General features: G+C 53.1%; 1 protein-coding gene across 1 annotated transcript in view; it reads right to left on the bottom strand.

Annotated features, from left to right (window-relative positions):
* The window catches only part of LOC137901962 (titin-like), a 170,078-nt gene extending 153,163 nt beyond the window's left edge, over positions 1 to 16,915 (bottom strand). Inside the window, 29 exon segments of the mRNA XM_068745997.1 lie at positions 49 to 312; positions 392 to 652; positions 739 to 999; positions 1,073 to 1,336; positions 1,420 to 1,692; positions 1,816 to 2,082; positions 2,868 to 3,146; positions 3,232 to 4,928; positions 5,427 to 5,595; positions 5,685 to 5,849; positions 5,932 to 6,152; positions 6,223 to 6,464; positions 6,569 to 6,803; positions 6,805 to 7,018; positions 7,104 to 7,246; positions 8,173 to 8,376; positions 8,530 to 8,590; positions 8,737 to 8,995; positions 9,074 to 9,133; positions 9,556 to 9,795; positions 10,362 to 10,463; positions 10,881 to 11,090; positions 11,703 to 11,853; positions 12,342 to 12,550; positions 12,628 to 12,713; positions 13,237 to 13,524; positions 13,738 to 13,941; positions 14,008 to 14,111; positions 16,726 to 16,915. Of these exon segments, the coding sequence (XP_068602098.1) occupies positions 49 to 312; positions 392 to 652; positions 739 to 999; positions 1,073 to 1,336; positions 1,420 to 1,692; positions 1,816 to 2,082; positions 2,868 to 3,146; positions 3,232 to 4,928; positions 5,427 to 5,595; positions 5,685 to 5,849; positions 5,932 to 6,152; positions 6,223 to 6,464; positions 6,569 to 6,803; positions 6,805 to 7,018; positions 7,104 to 7,246; positions 8,173 to 8,376; positions 8,530 to 8,590; positions 8,737 to 8,995; positions 9,074 to 9,133; positions 9,556 to 9,795; positions 10,362 to 10,463; positions 10,881 to 11,090; positions 11,703 to 11,853; positions 12,342 to 12,550; positions 12,628 to 12,713; positions 13,237 to 13,524; positions 13,738 to 13,941; positions 14,008 to 14,098 (7,120 nt within the window). The 5' untranslated portion in view covers positions 14,099 to 14,111; positions 16,726 to 16,915.
* Positions 16,916 to 26,813: the final 9,898 nt, after the last annotated feature.

Below are 26,813 nucleotides of genomic sequence, written 5' to 3' on the forward strand. Positions count from 1 at the left end.
CTTTAAGGAATCTCTTTCACGCTTGGTCTGAAGGAACCGAAGTCTTACTTTGGACGTTCAGCCTGGCGTTGGCCGACAGCTTGCCTAACTTGAACGAGTAGACGGACTCGTCCTGCGCGGTGCAGTTCTTGACGGTCAGGGTGTGGACCACGCCCTCAGTGCTGATCTCGTACTTGTTGCTGGGCTGAATCTCGAGGCCGTTCTTGATCCACTGAGCGCCTCTCACGTTCTCGTGGGTCAGCTCCAGGCTGAACGCGGCGTCCTGAGTCTGGACCACGTTCACGTTCTTCATGGTTTTCCTCACCTTCACAGCTGGAGACAGAGAGAGAGACGCTTCCAGGTTCAGGACTTCCCTCGGTGCAGCGGGTCGTTGCTTGGACGGGGGACCTACCCTCCACTCTCAGGGTGGCCGAGGTCTTGGAGGTGGCCACCTGGTAGGTGTACTCTCCGACGTCGGTGCCCCTGGTGGTGACGATGACGAGGCGTCTGACGGCGCCCTCCTCCTCGCCGACCGTGTTCTCGTTGAAGTCGACGGGCTGGCCGTCCTTCAGCCACTTCCCCTCGGCGGCGGGGTTTGCCGCCTCACACTGGAGGACGGCGGTCTGGGAATCGGCCACCACCAGATCACGCAGCGGCTTCTTGATGGCGCCACCTGGTGGCAGGAGTTGGACATTCAGCAAAATGCATTGAAATGGGATAGAAAACCTCGTCCAGATTTCTGAACGACCTTTAACCTACCGGTGACCGTCAGGGCAGCGCTGCACGCCTTCTCGCCGGCAGCGAACGTGTACTCGCCCTCTTCGTCCTTCATGGCGTTCATGACGGTCAGGGTGTGGTGCTGGTCTCGGGACTCCATCTTGTGCTTGGCCCCGGCCTTGAGCGGCTGCCTCTTGAAGGTCCAGAAGGCATCGATTCCTGGGTGCGACACCTCGACTCTGAAGACCACGTTCTCGGACTCGGAGCACTCCTTGTCCTCCATGGGCTTCAGGATCTGGACCGCTGTTGAGGACAGTCGTGTGTTACTGCCGATCACCTTCACCCTTCAACCTGACCCGCTTTCCGTGGGACTTACGCTCCACAGAGAGCCTGCAGCCGGTGTCGGCCCGGCCCACCACCAGCTTGTATCGCCCTTGGTCCGATGCGTACGTCCTGCTGAAGACCAGACGTTGCTTCGCTCCCTTGGCCACCACCTGGATCCGGTCACCGGACGCCAGCGGCTTGTCGTCGTGGTACCATTTCACAGAGCTCACGTCTTGAGCTGAGATCTTGGTCTCCAAGACGGTCTTGGTTCCCTCGACGGTACTCGCGTCTTTCAACGGGATCAAAATGCCAATTTCTGCAAAACAAGACGAAACGTCTGGTTTGTCTCTTTGTTGTGGAGCAGAAATCCTTTGAAGGCAGCTTCAGACGGCTTCCTACTCTGAACGAGCAGCTTTGCCGAGGTGGAGATTCCCTGAGCAGGAATCTCAAAGGAGAACGTCGCCGAGTCGTCCTGGTTGGTGTCTTCGATCAGAAGCTTGTGGATCTGTCGGTCAACAACGATGTGCACTCTGTCGGAGGCCGTGACCGGCTGGCCGTTCTTCATCCAGGTTCCTTCGACCTTCTCCTGGGAGAACTTCAGCTCCAGCTGAGCGATGTCGCCCTCGCAGACGGTCAGGTCGGTCAGCGGCTGCATCAAGGTCACCGGACGCACTGCAACACGAGACCAGCGACACGTCTCAGCGTGCCCCCGAAGCAGCGTCCAGATATTTACAGGACTGGACGGTGCTGAAGGACCCGAGCCCCAACCTCAGGGACAAACCCCCGGACACTCACGTTTCATCTTCAGCGCGGCGCTGCTCTGCAGCTCTCCTGCGGTGAAGGTGTACTTTCCCTGGTCCTCCTTCCTGACGTCTTTGACAGAAAGGCTGTGTCTTCCACGACGGGAGGACATGACGTGTTTACCGCTGGGGGAGAGCAGCTTCTCCCCAAAGAACCAGGAACCTTCGGCATCCTCCCGGGACAGGGCGCACTCGAACTCCCCCGAGTACGACTCCGGCACCTCGGTGCTCTCCAGCTGCTTCAGCATCTCCAGCGGGGCTCCTGTTGGTGATCAGGATTAGCATGTGGATCAGGATTAGCATGTGGATCAGGATTAGCATGTGGATTAAGATTAGCATGTGGATCAGGATTAGCATGTGGATCAGGATTAGCATGTGGATCAGGATTAGTATGTGGATTAAGATTAGCATGTGGCTCAGGATTAGCATGTGGATCAGGATTAGCATGTGGATCAGGTTTGCATGTGGATCAGGATTAGCATGTGGATTAGGATTAGCATGTGGATCAGGATTAGCATGTGGATCAGGATTAGCATGTGGATTAACATTAGCATGTGGATTAACATTAGCATGTGTATCAGGATTAGTATGTGGATTAACATTAGCATGTGGATCAGGATTAGCATGTGGATCAGGATTAGCATGTGGATCAGGATTAGCATGTGGATCAGGTTTGCATGTGGATCAGGATTAGCATGTGGATTAGGATTAGCATGTGGATCAGGATTAGCATGTGGATCAGGATTAGCATGTGGATCAGGATTAGCATGTGGATTAAGATTAGCATGTGGATCAGGATTAGCATGTGCCAGAGCACCGTTAAGGCACCAGGAAGTAGATCCACTTTGATCCACATTTCTACAATCGAAGGTTCTCCTGACACAACGCGGTTTTATATTTCCTGTATGGCTTCAGGGAGAATCGTAAATGTTTCAGGTGTGACTCCTTCCTCTTATCGAGGTCAGGTCACATCGATCTGGTCGTTCCAGATGTCCGTTTCCCCAGCAACAACTCCCATCAAACGGTTCGGTATTGTTCTCAACCCACCTTCGACATTGAGCTTGGCCGTTGTCCTGACGTCGTCGTCGACAACCATGCAGGTGAATTCTGCCTCGTCTCTCATGTCGATCATCAGCACAGACAGGAAGTGGACCTTTCTGTCCGAGTGCATCCGGTATTTGTCTCCAGAGAAGATCTCCACGTTATTCTTCAACCACCTGACCTTGATGAAAGGTTCGTTGGTTTCACATTCGAAGGTGGCCGTGGTGTCCTTCTCCTTCGCGCTGATGTCCTCCAGTTTTTGTGTGAACACGATGACTTGCTTTGCTGCAAACATGAAACCAAAATCGTTATTTCAAACGTCTGAATTCAAATGTCAGGAGCGTAGAAAGCTGCCGCTGCGTTGGGCTACCTTGGACCAGCAGGAACGCGTGGCTGGAAGTCTCTCCGGCAGAGTTCGCCGCTTTGACCATGACGCTAGCCGAGTCCTCCGCCGTCACGCTTCTGATCACCAGTTCACACACGTGGTCTTCAGGCCAGAACCAGTAAACACGGTCCGACTTCTCCAGCAGGACGCCGTTCTTGAACCACTGGCAAACAGGATCCGGCCTGCCGACCACTCGCACGCTGAACTTGACCTCATCCCCCTGTGCGACCGTCTGGCTCGTGATCCGCTCCAGGATCTTGGGCGCCTCCATGCTGGCCGACGGCTTCACCCGCTCCGGTTTCAGAGGTTGGGCGGTCAGCTTGCGGCGTTCCTCCTCCTTTTTCTTCTCGGCCGCCTCCTTTTCCTTGGCGCGATGCAGCAGCTCCTCCTTCGTTTTCCTCAGCAGGTCCTCGTAGGAGTCGTCCCTCTTACGGGACTTTAGCTCCACCGCGGTGATGGACTCGTAGTAGCCCTCTTCTGTCCTGCGCTTGAACTTGCCCCTCAGCTCCTCGGACTCCTCTGTGGCTTTCTCGTGGACGATTCTCTGGGCCTTCTTGAGCTTGACCACCTCTTTTATCTGCGCGTCCTCTGCAGGTGCCTCAGCCTTTACCACCTCGAATGGTATCTTTCCAGGTTCGGGTGCAATCTCGGCTGCCTTAGCTTCAGGAGCGCGGCGCAAATGAGTCCTGAAATCTTCCTTCTGCTGAACCTCCAGCTTCACGGTGTGCTCAGCGGAGCCCAGGCTGTTATCGCCCACGACTTTGACCTCTCCCGAGTCGTAGGCTTTGACCTCAGTGATCTCCAGATAGTAAATGCCGTCGTAACGAAGCCTGTATCTCTTGCTTTTGCGAATAAGCTGTCCGTTGAGGTACCAGTTAACCTTTGGTGCAGGATGACCAGTCACCCGACAACGGAATCTTGCCGTGTCGCCTTCCAGGACTCGGGCTGGTTCGGGGAGAAGAACAATTTCAGGTTTGGTCTTTTCAAATTCCTCATCAATGCTGAGTCCTGCAGGTCCTCCCTCATGAGCCATGCGCTCAATTTCATCCATTCTGTGAGGCCCCCTCCTGCCTTCGGGTAGCTGCGTTTCTTCAACCAGACCCTTCTCATCCTTGACGACCAGCGTGGCTGAAGTCTGGTCGACGCCATACTTGTTGGTAGCTCTGCAGGTGATGACGCCGCTGTCTCTGGCGTAGGCGACTTCATAGTCTAGACTGCAGTAGCCAAACTCATTGACCATGCGCAGCCTGTTTGCGGCTTCCAGGGGTTTGCCATCGTGCAGCCACTCCACCCCCATGTTGGGGTCACCAATGGGGGTCAGTCTGCACTCAAAATGAGCTGGACCGAAGCGCTTCATGCGGACAGAGGTCAGCTTCTTCTTGAACTGCGGTTTCTGCTGCTTCTCCTTGTCGTAGAGGTCACCCTCCTCCCACTGCTCCTGCCCGTAGCGCAGGTGAAGGGGCTCCAGCTCTGGGGGGGCGATCTCCTTGGCTTTGTAGGTTCCTTTGGGGATGATGAGCTTCCTCTGGGGTTCCGGCTCAGCGTAGTCCACCTCAACGTTGACCCTGCAGCGGGTGGTGTCCCTGCCGGCCTTGTTGATGGCGGTGGCGGTGTACCAGGCGCTGTCTGAGCCTGAGGCCGAGGGGATCTGGAAGAGGGCCTCGCCTCTCGCACCTTCCACCCTGGAACGAAATGACAACTGCTAATTAAGCATTTAATTAAATATATGGATCAAAGGTAAAAAAAGACAAACGGCAGTTTGCTGGTACCGAATCGAAGGTCCTGGAATGTGATCAAAGTGAGATACGGTTAGTCCTCACTTAACAACGACCCGGAGTTACAACGGGCCCAGCTGACAGGTGAGTCACTGCTCACCTGGTCTACCTGCAGAGAGCACCCCCCCTAGCACCTGGTTGAACACACACCTGACAGGTGGGTGCTTTATGAGTCACTGCTCACCTGGTCTACCTGCCAGAGAGCGCCCCCCCTAGCACCTGCTTGAACACACACCTGACAGGTGGGTGCTTTATGAGTCACTGCTCACCTGGTCTACCTGCCAGAGAGCACCCCCCCTAGCACCTGGTTGAACACACACCTGACAGGTGGGTGCTTTATGAGTCACTGCTCACCTGGTCTACCTGCCAGAGAGCGCCCCCCCTACCACCTGCTTGAACACACACCTGACATGCGGGTGCTTGTGCGGCGTGACGATGTCGCTGTTCTTCAGCCAGACGATGTCGGGCAGAGGATTTCCGATGGCTCTGACGGCCAGTTGGACCAGCGTCCCCTCCTTCACGCTGATGTTCTTCAGCTTGTCCAGGAAGTGGGGACGCACCAGCGTCTCTTTAGCTGAAAGGAGAGAAAGGACCAAGAAGCCGTTACCTGCTGGTCGCCGCCCTTTCTAGCGAAGCGGGGGGGGGGGGGGGCTGCAGATTTACCCTCCACCGACAGCGTGAGGGAGATGGACGAGCGTCCAGCTCTGTTCTGAGCGACGACTGTCCACTCGCCAGAGTCCTGTGGCGTGGCCGGGACGATGATCAGGGACTGCGTGCCGTCCTCTTTCACCACTACCTTGTGGGTGTGGTCGCTAACCACCTGTTGCCCTGGAGAAGTGACAGACGGGTTTAGAACGTTTGGAGGGGAAGGCCTCGGACTGGAGAACGCGTCCCCTCGGTTTGGACCCACCGTTGTGGAACCAGTAGGTGTCCGGCATCGGTCTGCCGACGACCTTCAGGTCGAACCGGGCGGTTTGCCCCTCAGAGCATTTACACGAGGACGGCTTCAGGACAAACACGGGCTTGTAGAGTCTCTCCAGCTGAGCTTCGTCCGTCTCGTCCAGCCGGCGGGCAGGAGAGCATCCCGGTGAGCGGCTGGGGGAGCGACTCGGAGAACGGGGAGATGTGGACCTGAGGAAGAAGCAGCGTCATCGGCGAAGGTCCGGCGACCCCGTTGGGGTCCTCTCCAATGAGACGTTACCTGATCCTCTGCATTGCTGCTTGCGACGCGGGTCCCTGAGGAGTCCCCGGTCCGAACGGCTCCACGTAGAGCTTCCCAGAGCACACCGCGTTCCCCTTCATGTTGGTAGCCAACGCCGTGTACACGCCCTCGTCCTCCGGCAGAACCACGGGCAGACGCAGGCTGGCCCGCCCGTCCTGGAGGACCTCCATCCGGTAACGGTCAGCAGGCCTCAGCCTCTGGCCGTCTTTGAACCATGCGACCTGGTGAAGGACAAAATACTTCACAGGACGACTGGACAGAAAGACCAGAGGACCAGCAGAGGTCTGCATCATGTTGGGACAGACAGCACGGTCACCTCCCTTACCTTGGGGGGGGGCACGCCACTCATCCTGCAGTGGAACGTGACGCCCGATCCTTCCAGGATCTGGTAGTTTTTGACCGGAGTCTCGAACCGAGACTGCACGGACTCGGTGGGGGCGCCGGCCGCCGGCGACTCGCCGTCCTCTGAGACCAGATCTTTGTAGGTCACCTTCATGATGCCAAGTTCAATCTGGTGGATGAGCCTCAGCTCGACAGCAGAAAGATGGAATTCCTGCAGAAGACGAAGAGCAAAGTCATTCAAGCACTGCCGGGGGAAGCGGGGCGGGGCGGGGGGGGGGGGGTCCTACCTGTCCAGAGATGACGGTGGTGGTCATCTGCTCCATTGTTGTAACGACCACGGGGGGGACGTCTGCCACCTCGGGTTCCTCCACAATGGCCGTGACTTCAGTCTTAAAGGTCACTTCCTGTTTCTTCATGTAAGCTTCATATTCCTCTGTTTGCAAAGAGACCACAGAAAGTCAGGAGAGCCGTCCTCCTGGGGACGCCACCTGTCCTCCAGGTTCACTACATCAAGTCACCTTCGTCCAGCAGGCCGGCGGAGGCGGAGCTCTCCCCCAGCTGGTTCTTGGCAAACACAGAGTATTCTCCAGCGTCATCAGCGAAGGTCATGGAGATCTCCAGCTTGCATTCTCCCATGTCCTTCTTGTAGGAAACTTTGTACCTGAAGGACGGTGGACGGAACCCTGTTAGCCGTGATTCAGCCCCCCCCCCCCCCCCCCCCAGAGACCACAGCGAGCCTCAGCAGGCACAATCAAATATTTAAACTATTTAGATGATCAATCATTTATTTCTGTCATTTAGGACCAACTTAAGAATCTTGGATTTCTGGGCTGTTGGTTGAACAAAAAATTGAAGACATTACTTTTTGCTTTGAGACAATTTGAGGAGAACGGTTCCACATTCCAGAACATTTTCTAATTATTTCCCAACATTCCGTCTGACAGATTTAGAAAAGTACAGTTTTTTCAGCAATGACAGAACAAAGATCAAATAAACACATGGTGGACGTTCCCTGGAGCGTTCCCTGGAGCGTTCCCTAGAGCGTTCCCTAGAGCGTTCCCTGGAGCGTTCCCTGGAGCGTTCCCTAGAACGTTCCCTAGAGCGTTCCCTGGAGCGTTCCCTGGAGCGTTCCCTGGAGCGTTCCCTGGAGCGTTCCCTAGAACGTTCCCTAGAGCGTTCCCTAAAGCGTTCCCTAGAGCGTTCCCTGCAGCGTTCCCTGGAGCGTTCCCTAGAGCGTTCCCTAGAGCGTTCCCTGCAGCGTTCCCTAGAGCGTTCCCTAAAGCGTTCCCTAAAGCGTTCCCTGCAGCGTTCCCTAGAGCGTTCCCTAGAGCGTTCCCTGCAGCGTTCCCTGCGGCGTTCCCTAGAGCGTTCCCTAAAGCGTTCCCTAAAGCGTTCCCTGCGGTGTTCCCTGCGGCGTTCCCTGCAGCGTTCCCTGCGGCGTTCCCTAGAGCGTTCCCTAGAGCGTTCCCTGCAGCGTTCCCTGCGGCGTTCCCTAGAGCGTTCCCTGGAGCGTTCCCTGGAGCGTTCCCTGCGGCGTTCCCTGCGGCGTTCCCTGCGGCGTTCCCTGCGGCGTTCCCTGCAGCGTACCGGTATCCGGCGGTGAGTGCTTGGCCATTCTTCTTCCAGATGACGTGAGGTTTGGGGCTTCCTCCAACCTGGCATTCAAACACGACACTTCCTCCTTCCACCAGCTTCTGGGCGGTTGGATTCTTGATGAAGAAGGGCGCTATGGCAACGGTGTCTGACTCAGCCACGCCCACCTGAATCTCCTCTTTAGCTTCTTCGGTTACTCTAGAAATTAAAACATCTCTTTAGGAAAACGTCCAAGCTGAAAAGTAACAATTTCAAACGAACTAAAATAATTTGAGTTTTTGGTCAATCTCAACTGGACAGATTGTCAACCTGCGTTGACCCGTCTTCTAAAACATCAAAGGATGAACTCACAGTTTGTCAGCAGCGTCGGCGACGACAGCGACCTCCTCTCTGCTCTCAATGTCTTCAGAAACTGGAAGAGAAAGAGCGAGCTCGTCTCAAGTAAGACGGGAACAGATGAGCCCTAACCCCGAAAACAGCAGCGGCCCCACAATGGAACCCTGAGGAGCCCCAAAAGTCATAGCACAGCGAAGGACTTCTGTTTCTGTTCATACTGACCCTGGACCAGCAGGTAGCAGGAGGTGCTGATGGTCCCAGCCTCGTTGGTGGCGGTGCAGGTGAAGCGGCCGCTGTCTTCAGCAAAAGCCTCTCTGATCATGAGCCGGGCGAGTCCGTCCTCGTAGCTCAGGTGGAAGTCGATGGAGCTCTCAATTCTGTAGTCCTCTCTGAACCACATGATGACGGGGGTGGGGCAACCGCTGATCTGACACCCCAGGGTCACCGACTCGCCCTCCGTCACATTCGTGTTCTTCAAGCCCTTCAGACAAAACGCAGGACTACTTGTAGGGGGGGTCTCAACGATATATGCTAAGGTTCGTAGGACTGTGGAACTTACAGACACCAGTGTGGGCGGGACTACACCACCTGTAGAAGGTACGGCAGCTGCCTCCGTCACCTGTTGTACGGGCAAAGGTACGTTTGAGAAGAGAAACTTAAAGATCCACGACCCGGACACAGAGACACGGCACGGGACGAGGACAAAAGAGGTGACGATGAGGTTGTCAATGGCAACAACGGACACGTTAACGTTTTACAAGAGAGCCCCGGAGTTTCACGGAACTCACGAAAACCGGACCAATAATATAGTAACGGTCAAGGAACCGCCAATGAGCCCAACGCCAGAGGAAGACGCCCGTTTGAGCTGAGCTACGCTAAAACGTACGCTAAAAGATTCAACACGGAGGAGAGGAAATGATCTCTCCGTTCTTCTATGAATGCACTCGTTGGTTGTCTGTTCTGGGAACCATCATGGGACACTCGTCAGGGGTTCTTGTCCTGTTCAGATCCAGATCCAGCCCGCTACGCTAGATTACCAACCTGGGCTCCCCAGTCCTCAGATATTCTGTCCACGGCCCCCGAGCGAACCTCCCGGCTCTGGAACTCAGTATATTTCTCAAAGTCTTTGAATGGTGGAGGGACCGGTTCCGGTGCGTCCCTGGTCCCGGACACTCGTCCAGACGGGCTGGGAGACGCGACGGGCTTGATGATCGTCCTCGCAGCGGCAGAAGACGATAACTCTTTCTGAAGAACGGCGATAGCCGAGCCGGCGATGGAGACCTGCCCGACCCAAAGAGGAGGAACAGCCAAACCATCATTAGCATCGGTTGGCTCAGGAGTTAGCATTCAGCCACAGCAGAGGGGGCGGGGCTCTAGGGTTAGCTTTATTACAACTATCACCAGCGAGGGAGATTCGAACTAATACCAAATTAAAACGTGGGTTTAAAGAGGAGAAGAAAACCAAGTTAAAGGTTCATCACGTAAACGCGACAGTTCACGTTAGCACGTTAGCTAGCACGTTAGCATTTCAGGCGAGCAGCAATAACCGGATGACCTCCTCTCACCCCCCACCGTTAGCATAGTCCAGTGGTTGGAATAGTCGCTAATGCTAAGCGTTCGTCTACATTTCAGGCTCCATGTGAGACTTTAATCCGGCCCACATGTTAGCGCACACCAGCTAGCCACAGAACGCTAGCAGAACCACCTTCCAATGGTTTGGGAATTTTAATTTTGACATCTTATAATGACTGGCAGGTTAGCAACAGTAACTAAGGGGCGGGTCTGGAGAGGAGTATTTCTGGTTGGATTAGAGAATGTTTCTGCTCGCCCGACCACGCCTCTCTTACCTCAGAGCGAGACTCGTGTTTGGGGACAGAAACTCTAGCAACTGTGAAATGTGGGACCGGAGACGGGGCGAGACCGGCGGAACCGTGGGAGGAGGGTTCTGTCTGGATCTGGAGTAACCAAGACAGGAGTTCACAGGAGCGTCAGAACAGGAGCTGCTACACAGGTGAGCTACACAGGTGAGCTACACAGGTGAGCTACAAAGGTGAGCTGCACAGGTGAGCTACACAGGAGCGTCAGAACAGGAGCTGCTACACAGGTGAGCTACACAGGAGCGTCAGAACAGGAGCTGCTACACAGGTGAGCTACACAGGTGAGCTGCACAGGAGCATGAGAACAGGAGCTGCAACAAGCGACTGGCTGGCCCTGATTGGCTGATCGGTCCCTGATTGGCCGATCGGCCCCTAATTGGCCGATCGGTCCCTGATTGGCCGATCGGTCCCTGATTGGCCGATCGGTCCCTGATTGGCCGATCGGTCCCTGATTGGCTGCTGTTTCTTCGCTGGGGAGGCCTCGCTAACCTGAGGTCTGAGCTCCTGAGCAGTGGGAGGCGTTCCCGTGGTCGTCCGGCCGGGTCGATGCTGCTCATCGACAGCCGTGGTGGCGGAGGCGGCGACCTGCTGCCGTGACTCCGCCTCCTCGTCTTCCACATGCACAGGCCGACGGACCCGAGCCAGGTCGACGGCGGCCACCACCGTGGCCACCGCACCGGCTCTCCTCCCACCCTCAGCCTGGAGACACAACCAGCAGCACATTAAACATGCACGACGGGACAGGGGGACAGCGGGACGGGGGGACAGCGGGACAGAGGGACAGCGGGACGGGGGACAGCGGGACAGGCGGACCGTCCCACAAACCACACCATTCAGCATTTATTTAAGGAAGAATGAACCGTTTGAAGACCCTGCGGACGCCATCCCGTCCCCCGCCGCCGCCCTGAAGCGCCATGGCGTCCGGTTGCTTCTCTGCTTGGATCTGCTTGGACGCTCTCTCCCTTTGAAGACGGGTGCGTTTGATTGGTCGTCCTCTGGCGTCTCGGCCGAGGACGGCGAGTCTTGAATGTCAACACTTTCGCACACGTTCGTGTTCAGCTCGTCACACGGCATTCTGGGTAAAAGGCTCTTCATCCACTGACCCACATGAGTCCAGTTAGACCAAGAGGAGGAGCCGAAGTGACGAGACTACAGTTCCCAGGATGCCTTGGTGCAGGTCAGGGGGTGACGAGCCATAAATAGATCGATCTAAGAATAGCGTTATTTTGTCTTTTCGTTGTGATCATAAATGCCCCCCCCCGGTTTTTAGACCGGCCCCCAAACCCCCACCTGAAGGGGGCCCGTCCTCACCTCTTGGACTCCAGAGACCTCCCAGTGCTGCTGGGTGGCGCTGCTGGTCACGCTGGTGAAACCGGCCTCTGACAGGAAGTCGTCCTGCTTCCACGGCGGCAGGACGTCGGCGCCGCCAGCCGCCTGCTTGTGAGCGCTGATGGGGGACGGCCTGATGGAGGGACAGTCTGTAAGTGGGGGGGTCACTTGGCAGGCCTGTGGGGGCCGGCCTCCCGTAACACATCACCCTGGTCTAAGCCCCGCCTCCAGTAACAATCCCCTGGTCTAAGCCCCGCCTCCAGTAACACATCACCCTGGTCTAAGCCCCGCCTCCAGTAACAATCCCCTGGTCTAAGCCGCGCCTCCAGTAACACCATGCTGGTCTAAGCCCCGCCTCCAGTAACACATCACCCTGGTCTAAGCCCCGCCTCCAGTAACACAATCCCCTGGTCTAAGCCCCGCCTCCAGTAACACCATGCTGGTCTAAGCCCCGCCTCCAGTAACAATCCCCTGGTCTAAGCCCCGCCTCCAGTAACACAATCCCCTGGTCTAAGCCCCGCCTCCAGTAACACCATCACCCTGGTCTAAGCCCCGCCTCCAGTAACACATCACCCTGGTCTAAAACCTTCCAGCTGTCAGAGAGATGAAGACTCCGCCCACCTGGCAGGGGTCGGTGTTGGCGCCTTCACGTGTCTGACGGGCGACGGCGACTGTTGACGTCCTCCGGTCACCTTGGCAACCAGTGAGGGCTGGGTCGGGGACTTGGAGGTGGGCTTCGGAGGAACTCTGGGTGGAGCCTTGTGAGCAAACTCCACGCCCTCCACCTGCATCTCCATCATGGCGGTGGCCTGGAAACTGGCCTCCACCCTCTGGGGACGGACGCAGGGATCAGGGGACGCACAAACCCGTCAGACGGGACATCGGGTGAGGGGAACGTCTCGCTCACCTTCTCCACCCGGGTCTGGCGGATCTGTGAAACCTCTGCGGTTGAAATCACGGTCTTGGTTTTCTTTGCTGGAACGGCTTCTTCACCTGAACACAAAGACGCTCAGGTGAGACACCTGTCCACTGACCTTGTGCTAAGCTAGGCCGAGCATGCGTCTCTGTGCTAAGCTAGGCCGAGCATGTGTCTCTGTGCTAAGCTAGGCTGAGCATGTGTCGTTGTGCTAAGCTAGGCTGAGCATGTGTCTTTGTGCTAAGCTAGGCCGAGCATGCGTCTTTGTGCTAAGCTAGGCCGAGCATGCGTCTCTGTGCTAAGCTAGGCCGAGCATGTGTCTCTGTGCTAAGCTAGGCCAAGCATGTGTCGTTGTGCTAAGCTAGGCTGAGCATGTGTCTCTGTGCTAAGCTAGGCTGAGCATGTGTCTTTGTGCTAAGCTAGGCTGAGCATGTGTCTCTGTGCTAAGCTAGGCTGAGCATGTCACCCTGTATATCACCGCCCCTTTAGCAGCTAACTGATAGCCACTCAGCAACTCGCCTGCTGCAGCGCATCAACGGCTTGCTAGTGCTACCTTAGTTAGCTGGTAAGCTAAGCTAAACACGTCCATCAGGTCCTCACCCTGGACCAGCAGCTCCGCCGTGGACGTGGCTCGCCCGCTGCTGTTGGCGGCTGTCACGGAATATGTCCCAGAATCCTCGGGGAAGGCCTCGGCGATCAGAAGGCTGTGCAGGTCTCCCTCCTGGAGGATCCTGAAGTCGGCTGAACTCTGGATCTCAGCTCCCTCTCTGTAGAACTTCACCACAGGTGTAGGGATACCTGTGACTCGGACGTCCAGCCTCACCTGGCTGCCCTGTCTCACCGCGGAGCTCTGCAGCCGCTGAAGGAAGCTAGGGGGCGCCGTCTCGGCTGGAGGACAAGGTTAGGGACATCAAAGTCAGACACCAAAAAGACACCCCTGTGTCCACTGTAACAAAAGAACTTCAGAGGAGCACAAAGATAGATTCTGATTGGCTAGTTTAAGTAGTGGCTCCTCCCTCCTGCGGTGTCCCCCAAGGCTACACCTTAGGCCTCATTTTATTTTCATACGAGATGGCTTCCTGTCCTTCCAGGTGTGCTCACCTGTGACGAGGAGCTCGGCGGTGCTCGTGGCTTGTCCGGCTCCGTTGGTGGCTCTGATGGAGAACCTTCCGCTGTGGGCGGCGGTCACAGCAGGGATCCTCAGAACAGCGCGGCCGTCGCTGAGCGAGATCTGAACGCCGGGAAGAGCGGCGGCAGAAAGAACCTGGCCATCACGGAACCAGCTCACCTCAGGAACCGGAGCACCTGAGGGACGGACCGGATCAAGGACCGGAGTCTGCGTGTTTGTTTGTTTGTTTGTTTGTCTCTTACCGCTGATCTGCGCCTCAAACGTCGCAGCACTGCCCTCTAGTGCCACGACGCTCTGCAGCGGCTGCGTGAACGTCGGCGCCTGTGTTGACATGGCGGTCGGCGCCCTGAGGACAGACGGGGACAGGTTTCACTGACCAGGGGACGCCGTCCCGCCAGACAAACGTTTGTTTCTCGCTGCTTGAGGCGCTTTCACCTGAAAACACTCGTTTTTCTGATTATTCTGACGCCACATGAAGGCACCACGAGCACCAGCGGCTGGTTGTTCGGCTAAAACGGCGCGATGACGTCACAAAGCAGAGGGTCAGCAGTGACCAATCAGGAGGCAGGGGTGGCAACCGTGTCCATGGCAACGTCAGGATAGAGATGGCGGACTTCAAGGTGTCCGAAGCTGTTAATGTGTCGTTATTATGATCACGTGACATCACTACTGATGACATCATCGGTCACCAGAAGAAGGCGTGGCCACTGAATGGTTTTAAGCCTGAACAAATGTGCTGCGTCTCCAGCAGGTTTGAGTTCCACGAATCAGATAGCAGCTATAAATGTCAGGGGGCGGGGCTTGTTGGAGGGCAGAGGACCCGGAGGGGCGGCGGCAGCTGAGGAACGCCGCATGCTAAAGTCATTAGAAGAAGAAAGAGGCCAGGAAATACTCAAAATAAAACCTGATCTGGAATCGCTACACGAAGTAGAAAATACAAATTCAATCGTTAAATAATCAATTACTAAAATATTGAAATGTGAGAAAAGTAATAAGGAAAGCATGAAGACATGAAAATTAAAAAGAGAAACATGCGAAGCTGATAATAATAAGATTCACGGTGAAGTTGTGACGATTGATTGTTTGATTCGAAGCTGTGACCCCCCCCCCCCGCTTCAGCTCAGGAGCCACATTTAGCTTCAGCTATCTTTACTGCTGACAGCTGGACATCAGGCACAAACTGAAACCCGATCCAATGCTAATGCTAATGCTAACATATATGTTGATCGATATTTGATTATCAGTTATGTTTCCTTATTTCACAAGTCGTTATTTTATCCTGTAAACAACGAAGGAGAAGACGCGTTTACCTTTTTCTATGGAAATATTTTAAATTCGTTTTTTTCGGTGATGAATTTCAAGCATCACAGAAATTGTGATTCATTTTGGTTTCTGCTGTGAAATGTGATTTTCTGCGTAAATATTTTTCTTGTACTTTTTGAGAAGTGGCAGCAGAAACTTTTGTTTAATCATTTTTATAGAATGAATTTATTTCATTCAGCTTCTGATCAGGTTCTTTATTTGTTGAACGTAATAATTCTATTCATTTTATTAAATGCATATTTTAGTTTAGTGCTAGCTTTTATATTTTGGGGTCGTTTTTATATTTGGGGTAGGTTTTGCTGCTGTTTTTGCGGGTTTCTTGTATTCATGTTTTTTTTACTTAGTATATTTTTACTGCGTACCCGAGTATAGCGAGGACGTTTTGCATTTTATTAATTGTCGTATTTTAGGAAACATTCTTAGTTTGTGAACTTCCACTGACGATGGCAAATAAACTGATTCTGGACATCCAGCAGCTTTTAAGGGTTTTATTCTGAAAAGGTACTTCCTGTCAACGACTCTAAAAAATAGTCCAATATTTTAAATATTATAATTTATTAATTTAAATATTTCTTTATTCTGATATTCTGAGGACGACAAAAAAATCATTCAGTTAGAAAATAAAAACATAAAAGACACGTTTAATTTACCCGAATGACCTGAGGTGACCCCCGATTCAAATAATCAACACAGATTGATCAACCAGGAAATCAATAAAAAATGTCACGTAATATATTTCGACTGTAATGTAAGGAATAATATTATATCATTAACAATCAATAATCAGAACTGATCACATAAAAACACAACCAGCTGTCCGTTGCATCAATATCTACCGACCAATAACTAATCAATGGCAATATCGGATAAAAGCTGACAATCCCAGAGCAGATCAATTCCCTTTAGAACCAATCAAAACCAGCGATCAATACCGCCGATCGGCTTCTCAATCTATCAATCAATAAACTGTGCTGTTCATGTTAGCGTTAGCCCAGCTGGCTTAGCTCAGCTGATCTGTCCAGACGGGAGGGACCCGATCCTGATCGATAATCAATACGGAGGAGCCCGTGCTGCTGGACCGGGCCGGATGAACTCGGACCAGAAATAGAAGCAGCCAAAAATACCGGCGCCGTTTGACGGACAGGCGGCAGCTGGCGCAGAGATAGCGCTGCTGCCATTCCCTTAAAAAGCCATGGGCCCGGCCGGCGGCCCGCACGCTGTCAGCGGCTATTCCTGTCCCGGGCCCGGCGCCGGCAACATGTCCAACCAAAACCAGGTCCCGCATCCCACACAGAACCGTCCAGAACCCTCCAGGTCCCACACAGAACCCTCCAGAACCCCTCCAGAACCCTCCAGGTCCCACACAGAACCCCTCCAGAACCCTCCAGTTCCCGCATTCCACACAGAACCCCTCCAGAACCCGCATCCCACACAGAACCCCTCCAGAACCCTCCAAGTCCCACACAGAACCCCTCCAGAACCCTCCAGGTCCCACACAGAACCCCTCCAGAACCCGCATCCCACACAGAACCCCTCCAGAACCCTCCAGGTCCCACACAGAACCCCTCCAGAACCCGCATCCCACACAGAACCCCTCCAGAACCCTCCAGGTCCCACACAGGCGGGACGGTACTCACTTGTTTCCAAGGCTGCCTCTCGATGGGACGAGCCCAGAAGACCCGGAACCTCCTGATCCACTGAGGCTCCCCGCTCTAAAATCCTCCGAATGTCCCCCCCTCCAGGAAAACCCAGCTGCACAGACGGGCGGTTCTGTGTGGTTCTGTTCCCTCCTCGCGATCCCTCCACCTGAGGCGAGGCTGGGAATGCTCCAGCTGCTCAGGAGGGCCCAGACGGCGCCGAGGGGTTTTATACCGGGGGGGCTCCTGCATCGTCCACACAGACAGGCCCCCCATTGGCCGGCGGGACGCCCAGAGGGACGCCCAGAGGGACGCCCAGAGGGGGCGTGGCGGGACAGAACTGCCTCCGCCCCCCCACCAGTGGAGGTCCGGCTTTGATCCGGATCAATCCCCCCCCCCCCCCAGCACTGGGTTTACACTCCGCTTCTATTCCTCCCTTCATCAGACCTGAGCCAGGGCTAGCCGCCTTTAGCTACAGCGGCTAACTGACCCTTTGGTAACCAGCACCCCCCCACCAGGGGGAGGAGCCTAACTCCACCCATACATAATATATAATATTCCAGAAATGCAGTCTGGATCAAATTAAAGGGTCTCATCAAAGACTGGAGTCAGTGACACACACCGGGGTCATGTGACCAGGTCTTTGATGAAACAGGGGTCAGCATGCTAGCTGACGGCTAGCATGCTAACAGCGCGTTTGTTAGCACGCTAGCCGTCAGCAGAAGCATCACCTATTAGCATTTGTGTGGTTACCTAGTGCCCGTATAACCAGGATGTTTAACCATCACCCTGGTGTGGCATGTGGGCGTGTCCTTTGAGGACAGGTGACACAGGTGGTCCAATCATGTGATTCAGGTGAATTTCTAGCCTTTAAATTGCAGGTTGCGTTGCTAACGTGCCAAATCGTTAACAGCTGTGTGTTCAGACTGAGCCTGATGGTTAAAGCTACGATAAAGGAAGCGTTGCTAATTTGTAGAATTCATCCATTCATCCATTCATTCTTCATCCATTCACTCATCCATTCATTCTTCATCCATTCACTCATCCATTCATCCCTTCATCCATTCATCCCTTCATCCATTCATCCCTTCATCCATTCATTCTGTTTTTGTGTCTTTTTTTCAGTTTACGGAGCTTTTCCACACAGAAGGAAACATTAACAGGATTTAAAAAGATGAATCCACAAACAGACGTCGTTCAAATCGATTCGAACCTGCCTGAGGACCTGCCTGAGGACCCGCCTGAGGACCCGGGTCGGAGTCCAGGGAGCTCCGGGGGGGGGGGGGGGGGGGGGGCGCTGGTGGATCCATTTCTGTCCCCGTGGGGGGGCTGCAGCCGTTTCTCCGAGCGGGTCAGGTGTCAACAGCTGCAGACCACAGAATTCTGCTGAGAGGTCACAGAGCCGAACCGGAGACTCCGCCCCTCCAGGAGGAGCTCCCCTTAGACCAGCAGCGCCCCCCACCAGCAGCCGGTGGTGCTGCAGCACACGAACAAGAACCACACCTGATCTGGATCAGAACCAGAAGGTTCTAGGTGGTTCTGGTATCTTTATACACCAACATGAAAAGTAAACGTGAATCAGAGTTTATGTTTAACTGATTCTTAATCCATAAATGGTTTAATGTTAAAATGTCATATTTGTTCTGACCTTGTTCTGGATCAGAACCAGAAGAACCGTTTCAAGGTGGTTCAGACCGGACCCCTTTATGACTGGGATGTTTTTAAAGCCTCCATTATGAGTAAATGGGAAAATCCAGATGTTTTTTATATCCAGACGGGGAACCGGATCGCTCTCAGAATTTAATGGACCCCCCCCCCCCCCATGGAAGGTCTTTCCTTCCTGTGGCGAGTCGATCACACGATGCATCGTTGCTTTTTAGTATTATACTTTTCTATTTCTATGAATGTACTTTCTGCATATTTCGTATTTGTGACCTCGCTGAGTGGAGATGCTCGATAGATCCACAGGGATCAATAAAGTATCCTGATAATAACAGCCAGTCCGCATGCAGCTGCAGTTTGTCTGTTTGTCCAGCAGAGGGCGGAGCAACACCGGAGAGGAACGTGGACTCAGCGCGACTCAGTTTGTTGCTGCTCCTGGACTTTAAATGTGGCCTGATGTGGGTTGGGGGGGGGGGGGGGGGGTAATGGGGGGGGGGGTCTCTCTAAAATGAGCTTTCATGGTTTTTAATGAAGCTCCGAGGACTTAATCAAAGCCGTCTCTGAGTCCCGAGTGTCCCGCCCCGTCCAACTCTTCATTACTGCAGAGCGACGGTCTGAGGACACGCCCCCCCAACCCCCCCCCCTCACATCTTCGCTCCCGATAACTCAGCTCCTGATTGGCTCCTGGTCACAAAGTGCAGCAAAACAACAACGATTCGGTTAGCATGTTTCCTTGAGCGATCCGTGATGTCATCAGAGCGGCGTTCAATGTCCAACGCCACGTAGCGATGCTAACAGGGCTAGCTCATGACATCACGCTAACAAACTGAAGCTAAAGCTAACAGGGCTAGCTCATGGCATCACGCTAACAAACTGAAGCTAAAGCTAACAAGTTGAAGCTAAAGCTAACAGGGCTAGCTCATGACATCACGCTAACAAACTGAAGCTAAAGCTAACAGGGCTAGCTCATGGCATCACGCTAACAAACTGAAGCTAAAGCTAACAAGTTGAAGCTAAAGCTAACAGGGCTAGCTCATGACATCATGCTAACAAACTGAAGCTAACACATGTAGGTGATAATCCATAAACCATATAATAAATATAACACACACACACACACACACACACACACACACACACACACACACACACACACACACACGCACACACACACACACACGCACACACACACACGCACACACACACACACACACACACGCACACACACACGCACACACACACACACACGCACACACACACACACACACGCACACACACACGCACACACACACACACACACACACACACACGCACACACACACACACACGCACACACGCACACACACACACACACACACACACACACGCACACACACACACACACACCTACACACACACACACGCACACACACACACACACACACACACACACCTACACACACACGCACACACACACACACACACACACCTACACACACACACACGCACACACACACACACACACACCTACACACACACGCACACACACACACACACACACACCTACACACACGCACACACACACACACACACACTAATCTGCTGTCCAGCCGGTCTTTCAGGGAGGGCGGGGTCAGACCCTCTATGTCCCTCATGAGGCCGCAGGAAGTGACCTCAGAGACCCGCCCTGCCCAGGCCAGGCTGGGGGGCCGTCTGGCTCCATCTCCAGAGTCCTGCCCCTCATCCCTCCATCCCTCATCCCTCATCCCTCCATCCCTCATCCCTCATCCCTCCATCCAGCCTGAACAGCAGGTTCAGATTTATGACCCCCCCCCCCCCCCCCCCCTGAACTGGAACACCCCCCAGGTAGTGTGTCTGTTTGCTTCCTGTCGCCGTGTAGACAGGTGTTGATGGGGCGGAGCTTGCACCAGCTTTCATTGATCCAGTCTCACCTGTCCTCTACTGACCTGTCCTGATGTCCACAGACATGCTGCGTCCCGCCAGAAGGGCGTGGCCTGTGTGACCACCATACTTTAGGCCAACATCCTTATTATTGATCATCTCCGTTGAACAAATTTGTCTTTTCTCTGGTTTCAGAATCCCATTAAACCACAATGAGACCCCCCCCCCCCCGCCCCCCCATCAGGACAAATACTAGCAGAAAGCTAATAATCCTGCAGGTTGGGATCAGATTTTAAGTGAATCCCAATTGTGTTCTTTTGGTTCTTAGAGACGGCGTCTGTAATTTATTAAACATGAAAAGCTCCTTGATGAAATATAGAAACGGAAGTTTCTGCATTTCAAACGATTTGCATGGCTAGCTCGCTCGCATGCTAATGAGGACGGAGATTCAAAGAGTTATAAAAAGAGGCGTTTCCCGTTTGACTGAGGAAATCGTGTCGAATTCTAACCGCCGCAGGACACCAGGAAGTGGGCGTCAACAACTAGCTAACAGCTAGCATCAGCTGAGCATCGTGAGGGTCTTCCTTAACCCTCCCCGGTTCTTCTTCTCCGTGTGGGGGCGTGGTCAATAAAGAGGATTTGGGTCATGATTAAGATATTTATATAATATGCAGATCAATACAAGTTGGTTCAGATATCAGCGCTGAGGTTCGATCCTGCTCCGTGTGCGAGTCTCAGGTCCGAACAAAGGGCCGCCCTCTGCGTCCGCGTCTTTCTATGTCCCTGAGTCCGGCCCCCTCCAGGTGGGGGTCCCGCCCCAGCCAATCTACGCCCATGTTTATCTGTGTTGTGTGACGTCACTGTTGTGATGCGTTCAATTGAAATCAGTCATTACAATAACAAACTAAATGTGGTGCGTTCCTAGTGGCGGCGGCGTGTAATTACGTTGTGGAATCCTATCTAGATACGGAAATTCCCTACAGTTAGCATGACGCTAAGCAAACATAGACGTTAGCATGACGCTAAGCAAACATAGACGTTAGCATGACGCTAAGCAAACATAGACGTTAGCATGACGCTAAGCAAACATAGACGTTAGCATGACGCTAAACAAACATAGACGTTAGCATGACGCTAAGCAAACATAGACGTTAGCATGATGCTAAGCAAACATAGACGTTAGCATGACGCTAAGCAAACATAGACGTTAGCATGACGCTAAGCAAACATAGACGTTAGCATGACGCTAAGCAAACATAGACGTTAGCATGATGCTAAGCAAACATAGACGTTAGCATGACGCTAAGCATGAGCAGCAGCGCACCGAGCATGGCTCCTCGTGTTTATTTGGGGGGGGGTCGGTGGACCAGATACATAAATGACTGGGAGCGAGGCACCTTTGCGTACAAATACTCTCTCTCTGTCTCCCCAGCGCCAGGCTGATGAGGGGGGGGGGGGGGGGGGGGGGGGGCTCACCCCTCCTGCAGGAATTCAGAGCAGCCCCGTCGCCTGGATTTAATTTGCATGGGGAGGGCGGGCGGGCGGTTGGGGCGCGCTCAGCGAGGCGCTGCCAGGGAGGACAGTCTCGGGGCCACCTGCCCCCCCCCCCCTTAATCCAGCAGCGGGAGCGTCAGGACGTCCTCTGCTTTGATGTGCGTTTGTCCCGTGGACACAACATTAAAGACTCTCCTTCAAGCCGGGGCAAATTCAAATAGCGTTACCTTCTTCTAAGGATCGCAAATGTGCTTAAATATGCCCTTTAATGGTGATTTCCCTCCAACCGTGAGCTCAATAAATTAGTTCCCCCTGTAGGAGGCGCCGCGCAGCTCGCCGCCTCTCATTGGCTGATGAGCATCGGTGAGAAACAGCCAATCAGCTCGTTGAGTTTCACAAGACAAGCTTTAAAAGAAGTTCAGCTGAATGTGGAGTACTAGTATCACAGTGTAGTACTAGTACACAGTATTTGTACGTCCTCGTCATTAATCCTTGCTGCTAGCATCACCTGCGACCCGGCAGCCACACCTGAGGGTGACTCCATCACGTGATTGGCTGAGCTGCAGGACGAGTTCAGGGTCAATCAAAGGTGCGTTAATGCGAGTTAAAATGGAGGGAGAACGTGCTCATTAATATGCGCTGTGCTCATTAATATGCGCTGGTGTAAATCTGACCCCGGATCAGCTGAACAACAGGCTGGACCTCAGCGGCGCCGATGTTCACTTCACATTCATCTTTAAATCCTCTTAAATCCTGAAGGAGACGGCGGCGGGATGAGGGGATGATTAAACGGCCGCCGCCGCACAAACAGCAGCCGGACGCCGTTATCAAAGATCTATTAAAGATTAGGGACGTCCCACTCTGCTCCTTTATTCACACACTTAATGAAACCGCCGATAAGCTCACAAGTCACATGACCTAATCTCATCGGGGACAAAGGTACCAACATGCTAACAGCATGCTAACGACGCTCCAACAGCACCTCTGACCCCCACACGCTAACATGCTAGCAACATGCTAACAGCACGCTAACTGCGCTCAAACAGCACCCGCACGGGAAGCTAGCAACGTGGTTCTGGTCCGGTTCTGGAGTAATGAAGCAGATATTGATCGGATCGGAGCAAACGGTTGAGGCTCGGGTCTTTGCGTGGATGAACTGGTCCCAGCGTGAAGCCATGAATATTTGATGATGATGATGAATATATTTATTAGATAAAATGTTAGGGTACAAGTACAGTCAAACAGTAGCATGTATTACAGTACAAGTACAGTCACACAGTAGCATGTATTACAGTACAAGTACAGTCACACAGTAGCATGTATTACAGTACAAGTACAGTCACACAGTAGCATGAATTACTGTACAAGTACAGTCACACAGTAGCATGTATTACAGTACAAGTACAGTCAAACAGTAGCATGTATTACAGTACAAGTACAGTCACACAGTAGCATGTATTACAGTACAAGTACAGTCAAACAGTAGCATGTATTACAGTACAAGTACAGTCACACAGTAGCATGTATTACAGTACAAGTACAGTCACACAGTAGCATGTATTACAGTACAAGTACAGTCAAACATCCTGTCTCAGAGGAGCAGTATTGTAAAAAGATGATTTACCCATGTTGGTCTTGTAGGAGGGGGTAATCAGGTTGTTGTTTGAGCTCCCTCTAGTGTTGTGGCTGTGAGTGTCACTAAATATGCAGCTCATTCATTGGCCTCTGAATGAAACGTTAATTACTCGTCTTCGTGAAGGAGCGGCGGCGCCAAAGCAAACAGCGGCCCAAAGTTTCATCACGCTGCCCTCGGAGGAAACGGCAGCAGTCCTCGTCCTCGTCCTCGTCCCCGTCCTCGTCCTTGTCCTCTGGACGTCAGCGCTCGTTATTGTAATTATTGGACGAAGACGTTCCGACAACGAGCAGGAAACACGGAGACCGGCGTTCAGGGGGAGGAACGCCGGATGACTCAACGGCAGGAAACCAAGAGATCAAAGCTTTCGCTAGAACCTGGTCCTGGAGAGCAAAGCAGAACAACCTGGGCCCGGATCAGGGACGTCAGTAGACCGTCTGTGTTTGGGTCAAGGGTTAACGTTAGATTTAACCAGTTAACTGCTGCTAATCAGTTAGCAGCCTAGCATCCATCAGCTACGACCGGAGCCAAGCTGGCCCCAGACCAGACCCGGGCTCAGACCCTGGACCGTCACCCGGGCTCGGACCCTGGTGATGACGATGATGATGAAGGACTGGCTGCAGACAGACTAACAACATGCCCATCAGGACCAGATCCAGGTAAGAGCTTGGGTGTTTGTGTTTTGAACTGGGTCCAGAGACCTCCAGTCCGGACCAGCTCCCTGAAACCGGACGGACCGGTTTGGACCGGATTCCAGAGCACATGCAGAACGGTGGACTTGGGTTGAGACACAAGAACCGCGCCTCCAACGTGCTGACGCTTCTTCACCCACACATGGACCATCCATGGATGTGGGTCAGGGTCTTGGTCCTGTTCTGGGCTGCGGCGCCGTAATCACCAGGAAGTAATCAGCCACCGTTAGCTTAAGGCGGATTTCATTAAAGTGCTCAGGTCAGAGGCTTTGGACGATTACATCCTGTAGGATCACAACGGTTCACACAGATGGACCCGGGCCGCTCCAGAAACCCCTCGGTCATTTCTCCTGCACCGGGTCGGAACCTATCCCAGCTGACCTGGGTCCTCCAGGGGGTTTGGACCCAAGACGTTGGGCTCCCCGTCCCGCTAGCCTCCTGGACTGTGGGTTAGGTGGGTCGGGATCAGACCAGTGTTTGGTTCTGTATTGGACCAGGTAGAACCGGTCTCACAATGACCAACTCAAGGTTGGACCGGTCTAATCCGGACCGGTTCATCAGGCAGGCAGGACTCCTGGATCTGTTTCTAGATCGGGTCCAGACAATTGTGGGTGGAGTCAAACACAAAAACGGTTCCATCCGAACTTCAGAACCACGCCGACCTCCTCCTTGGGACTGGATGACCTGCGAGCCCTGCCGGATCAGCGCCTGCCGGTCCCGGTCCCGGCTCAGGACTCAGACTCGGAGACGCGGCGTGTTTCCAGCGAGCGGCTCCTCGCCTGATCCAAACTCATTAGTTTCTGGCCCGGGGCGGCGTTTCATCATGTTGTGGGTCGGCGGTCCTGCTGGTTGTTGTTGAGTCTGTTTTGTTTGTCAGAGCAGCGAATCGCTCGCAACGATCAATTAATGATGAAGGAGGGGTGCAAGCGGCGGCGGCGGCGGGTTGATGAGACCCGGCAGCCTTTGACACGCTGCTTCTGTTTCTTCTACAGACGCCGGTTCTGGACCCGTTTCTGTCATTTGCTTTAAAGGGACTCAAACGAGACTCAGATATTCAGACGCTCATTAATTATTCATGATCTTCTACTCAAACTTCTGCTTCTCTTCATTATTTCAACAATGTCAAAGTTTTATCTTTCCACCCTCGGCGCTCCGTAACAATGGAGAGCGATCCGTTGGTTTTCCCGTCGCTATGGCGATAGCGATGGACCGCCAGAGGACGGTTTAAAGCGGCATCAGACGTTTTCATCCTGGATCGACTCAGACAAAAGATTTCTTACTGATATTAACTAAATGCTAACACTTCCCTGGAAGCTGCATGCTAATGTGTGCCTGTAAGCTACATGCTAACACTTCCCTGGAAGCTACATGCTAATGTGTGCCTGTAAGCTACATGCTAACACTTCCCTGAAAGCTACATGCTAATGTGTCCCTGTAAGCTACATGCTAACACTTCCCTGAAAGCTACATGCTAATGTGTCCCTGTAAGCTACATGCTAACGTGTCCCTGGAAGCTACATGCTAATGTGTCCCTGTAAGCTACATGCTAACGTGTCCCTGGAAGCTACATGCTAACGTGTCCCTGGTAGCTACATGCTAACGTCCCCCTCTAAGAAGCCGCTGCAGCCTCTGTGTTTCCATCACGACATTTTTTCCGCCGGCTGACGGCAGACCTGATCTGAGATCTGACCTCCAGCAGCTCCTCTTTCTGTTTGCGGTCCGGGTCCGGGTCCGGGTCAGGGTCCGGGTCAGGGTCTCTGAGCGAGTCGCCCAGTCCCTCCGAGTCACCGATATCTGCAAACACACATCTCCAGAGGGTGAAGATGATGATCCTGAGGAGACAGGATGAAGAGCAGCAGCTGAGTAAACGCCGCCATCCTTCCCATCAGCCACCTCTGCAGCTCAGCTCAGATCTGGTTCCTCTTGTTTAGCCGCGAGCTAGCAGATGAAACTCATCTTCCTCAGGAAACCGTTCCAACAGCTGAGAAAACGTGAAGATCAAGTTAAGATCAAACAGTGACGATGTGCTGCTGCTGGAAACTCTTCAGGATCAATACAGCATCTTCCATTTATTGATTAGTAATCTCATTAGCAAGAAAATGTAGCATTAAAATAAAAAGATCAACAATAAAATGTGACGATACATAAAACACAAAGACAGCATTGAAAAGCTGCGTTAGCATAAAACGGAGGTGGGGCAGCCTCTGATTAGCTAGCTGCTGGATGCTAACGATTTGTAAATGCAGCATTTTTAAAAGTTTCATTTGTTAACAAGATGCAGCTAAAAAAAAATATCAGAATTAAATTAAAAAAATTCAAAGGGACAGGAAACTATGAGCTAAAGGACACCAAGGAAGTATGTATGATGCTAGCTAATCGTTGGATGTAAGCAGCGTGCCGGCTAACCTGTATCATTTATGTAGGATGCTAGCTAGGCTGCATGTAGAATGCTAGCTAGGCTGCTAGGCTGCATGTGGAATGCTAGCTAGGCTAGGATAGTACAGCCCAGCCCTTGCTTGGAGGTACTTATATATATATGGAGGTACTTTGTATTGTTAATTGTCGATGATTTATGTACGAAGGACTTTCAACGGAAACAAGACCGCAAGAAATGCTCCTCTGAGACAGGATGTTTGACTGTACTTGTACTGTAATACATGCTACTGTGTGACTGTACTTGTACTCTAACATTCTATCTAATAAATATATTCATCATCATCATCTGA

The sequence above is a fragment of the Brachionichthys hirsutus genome, chromosome 12, assembly GCF_040956055.1.
Source record: "Brachionichthys hirsutus isolate HB-005 chromosome 12, CSIRO-AGI_Bhir_v1, whole genome shotgun sequence".
In the NCBI taxonomy this organism is placed as follows: Eukaryota; Metazoa; Chordata; class Actinopteri; order Lophiiformes; family Brachionichthyidae; genus Brachionichthys; species Brachionichthys hirsutus.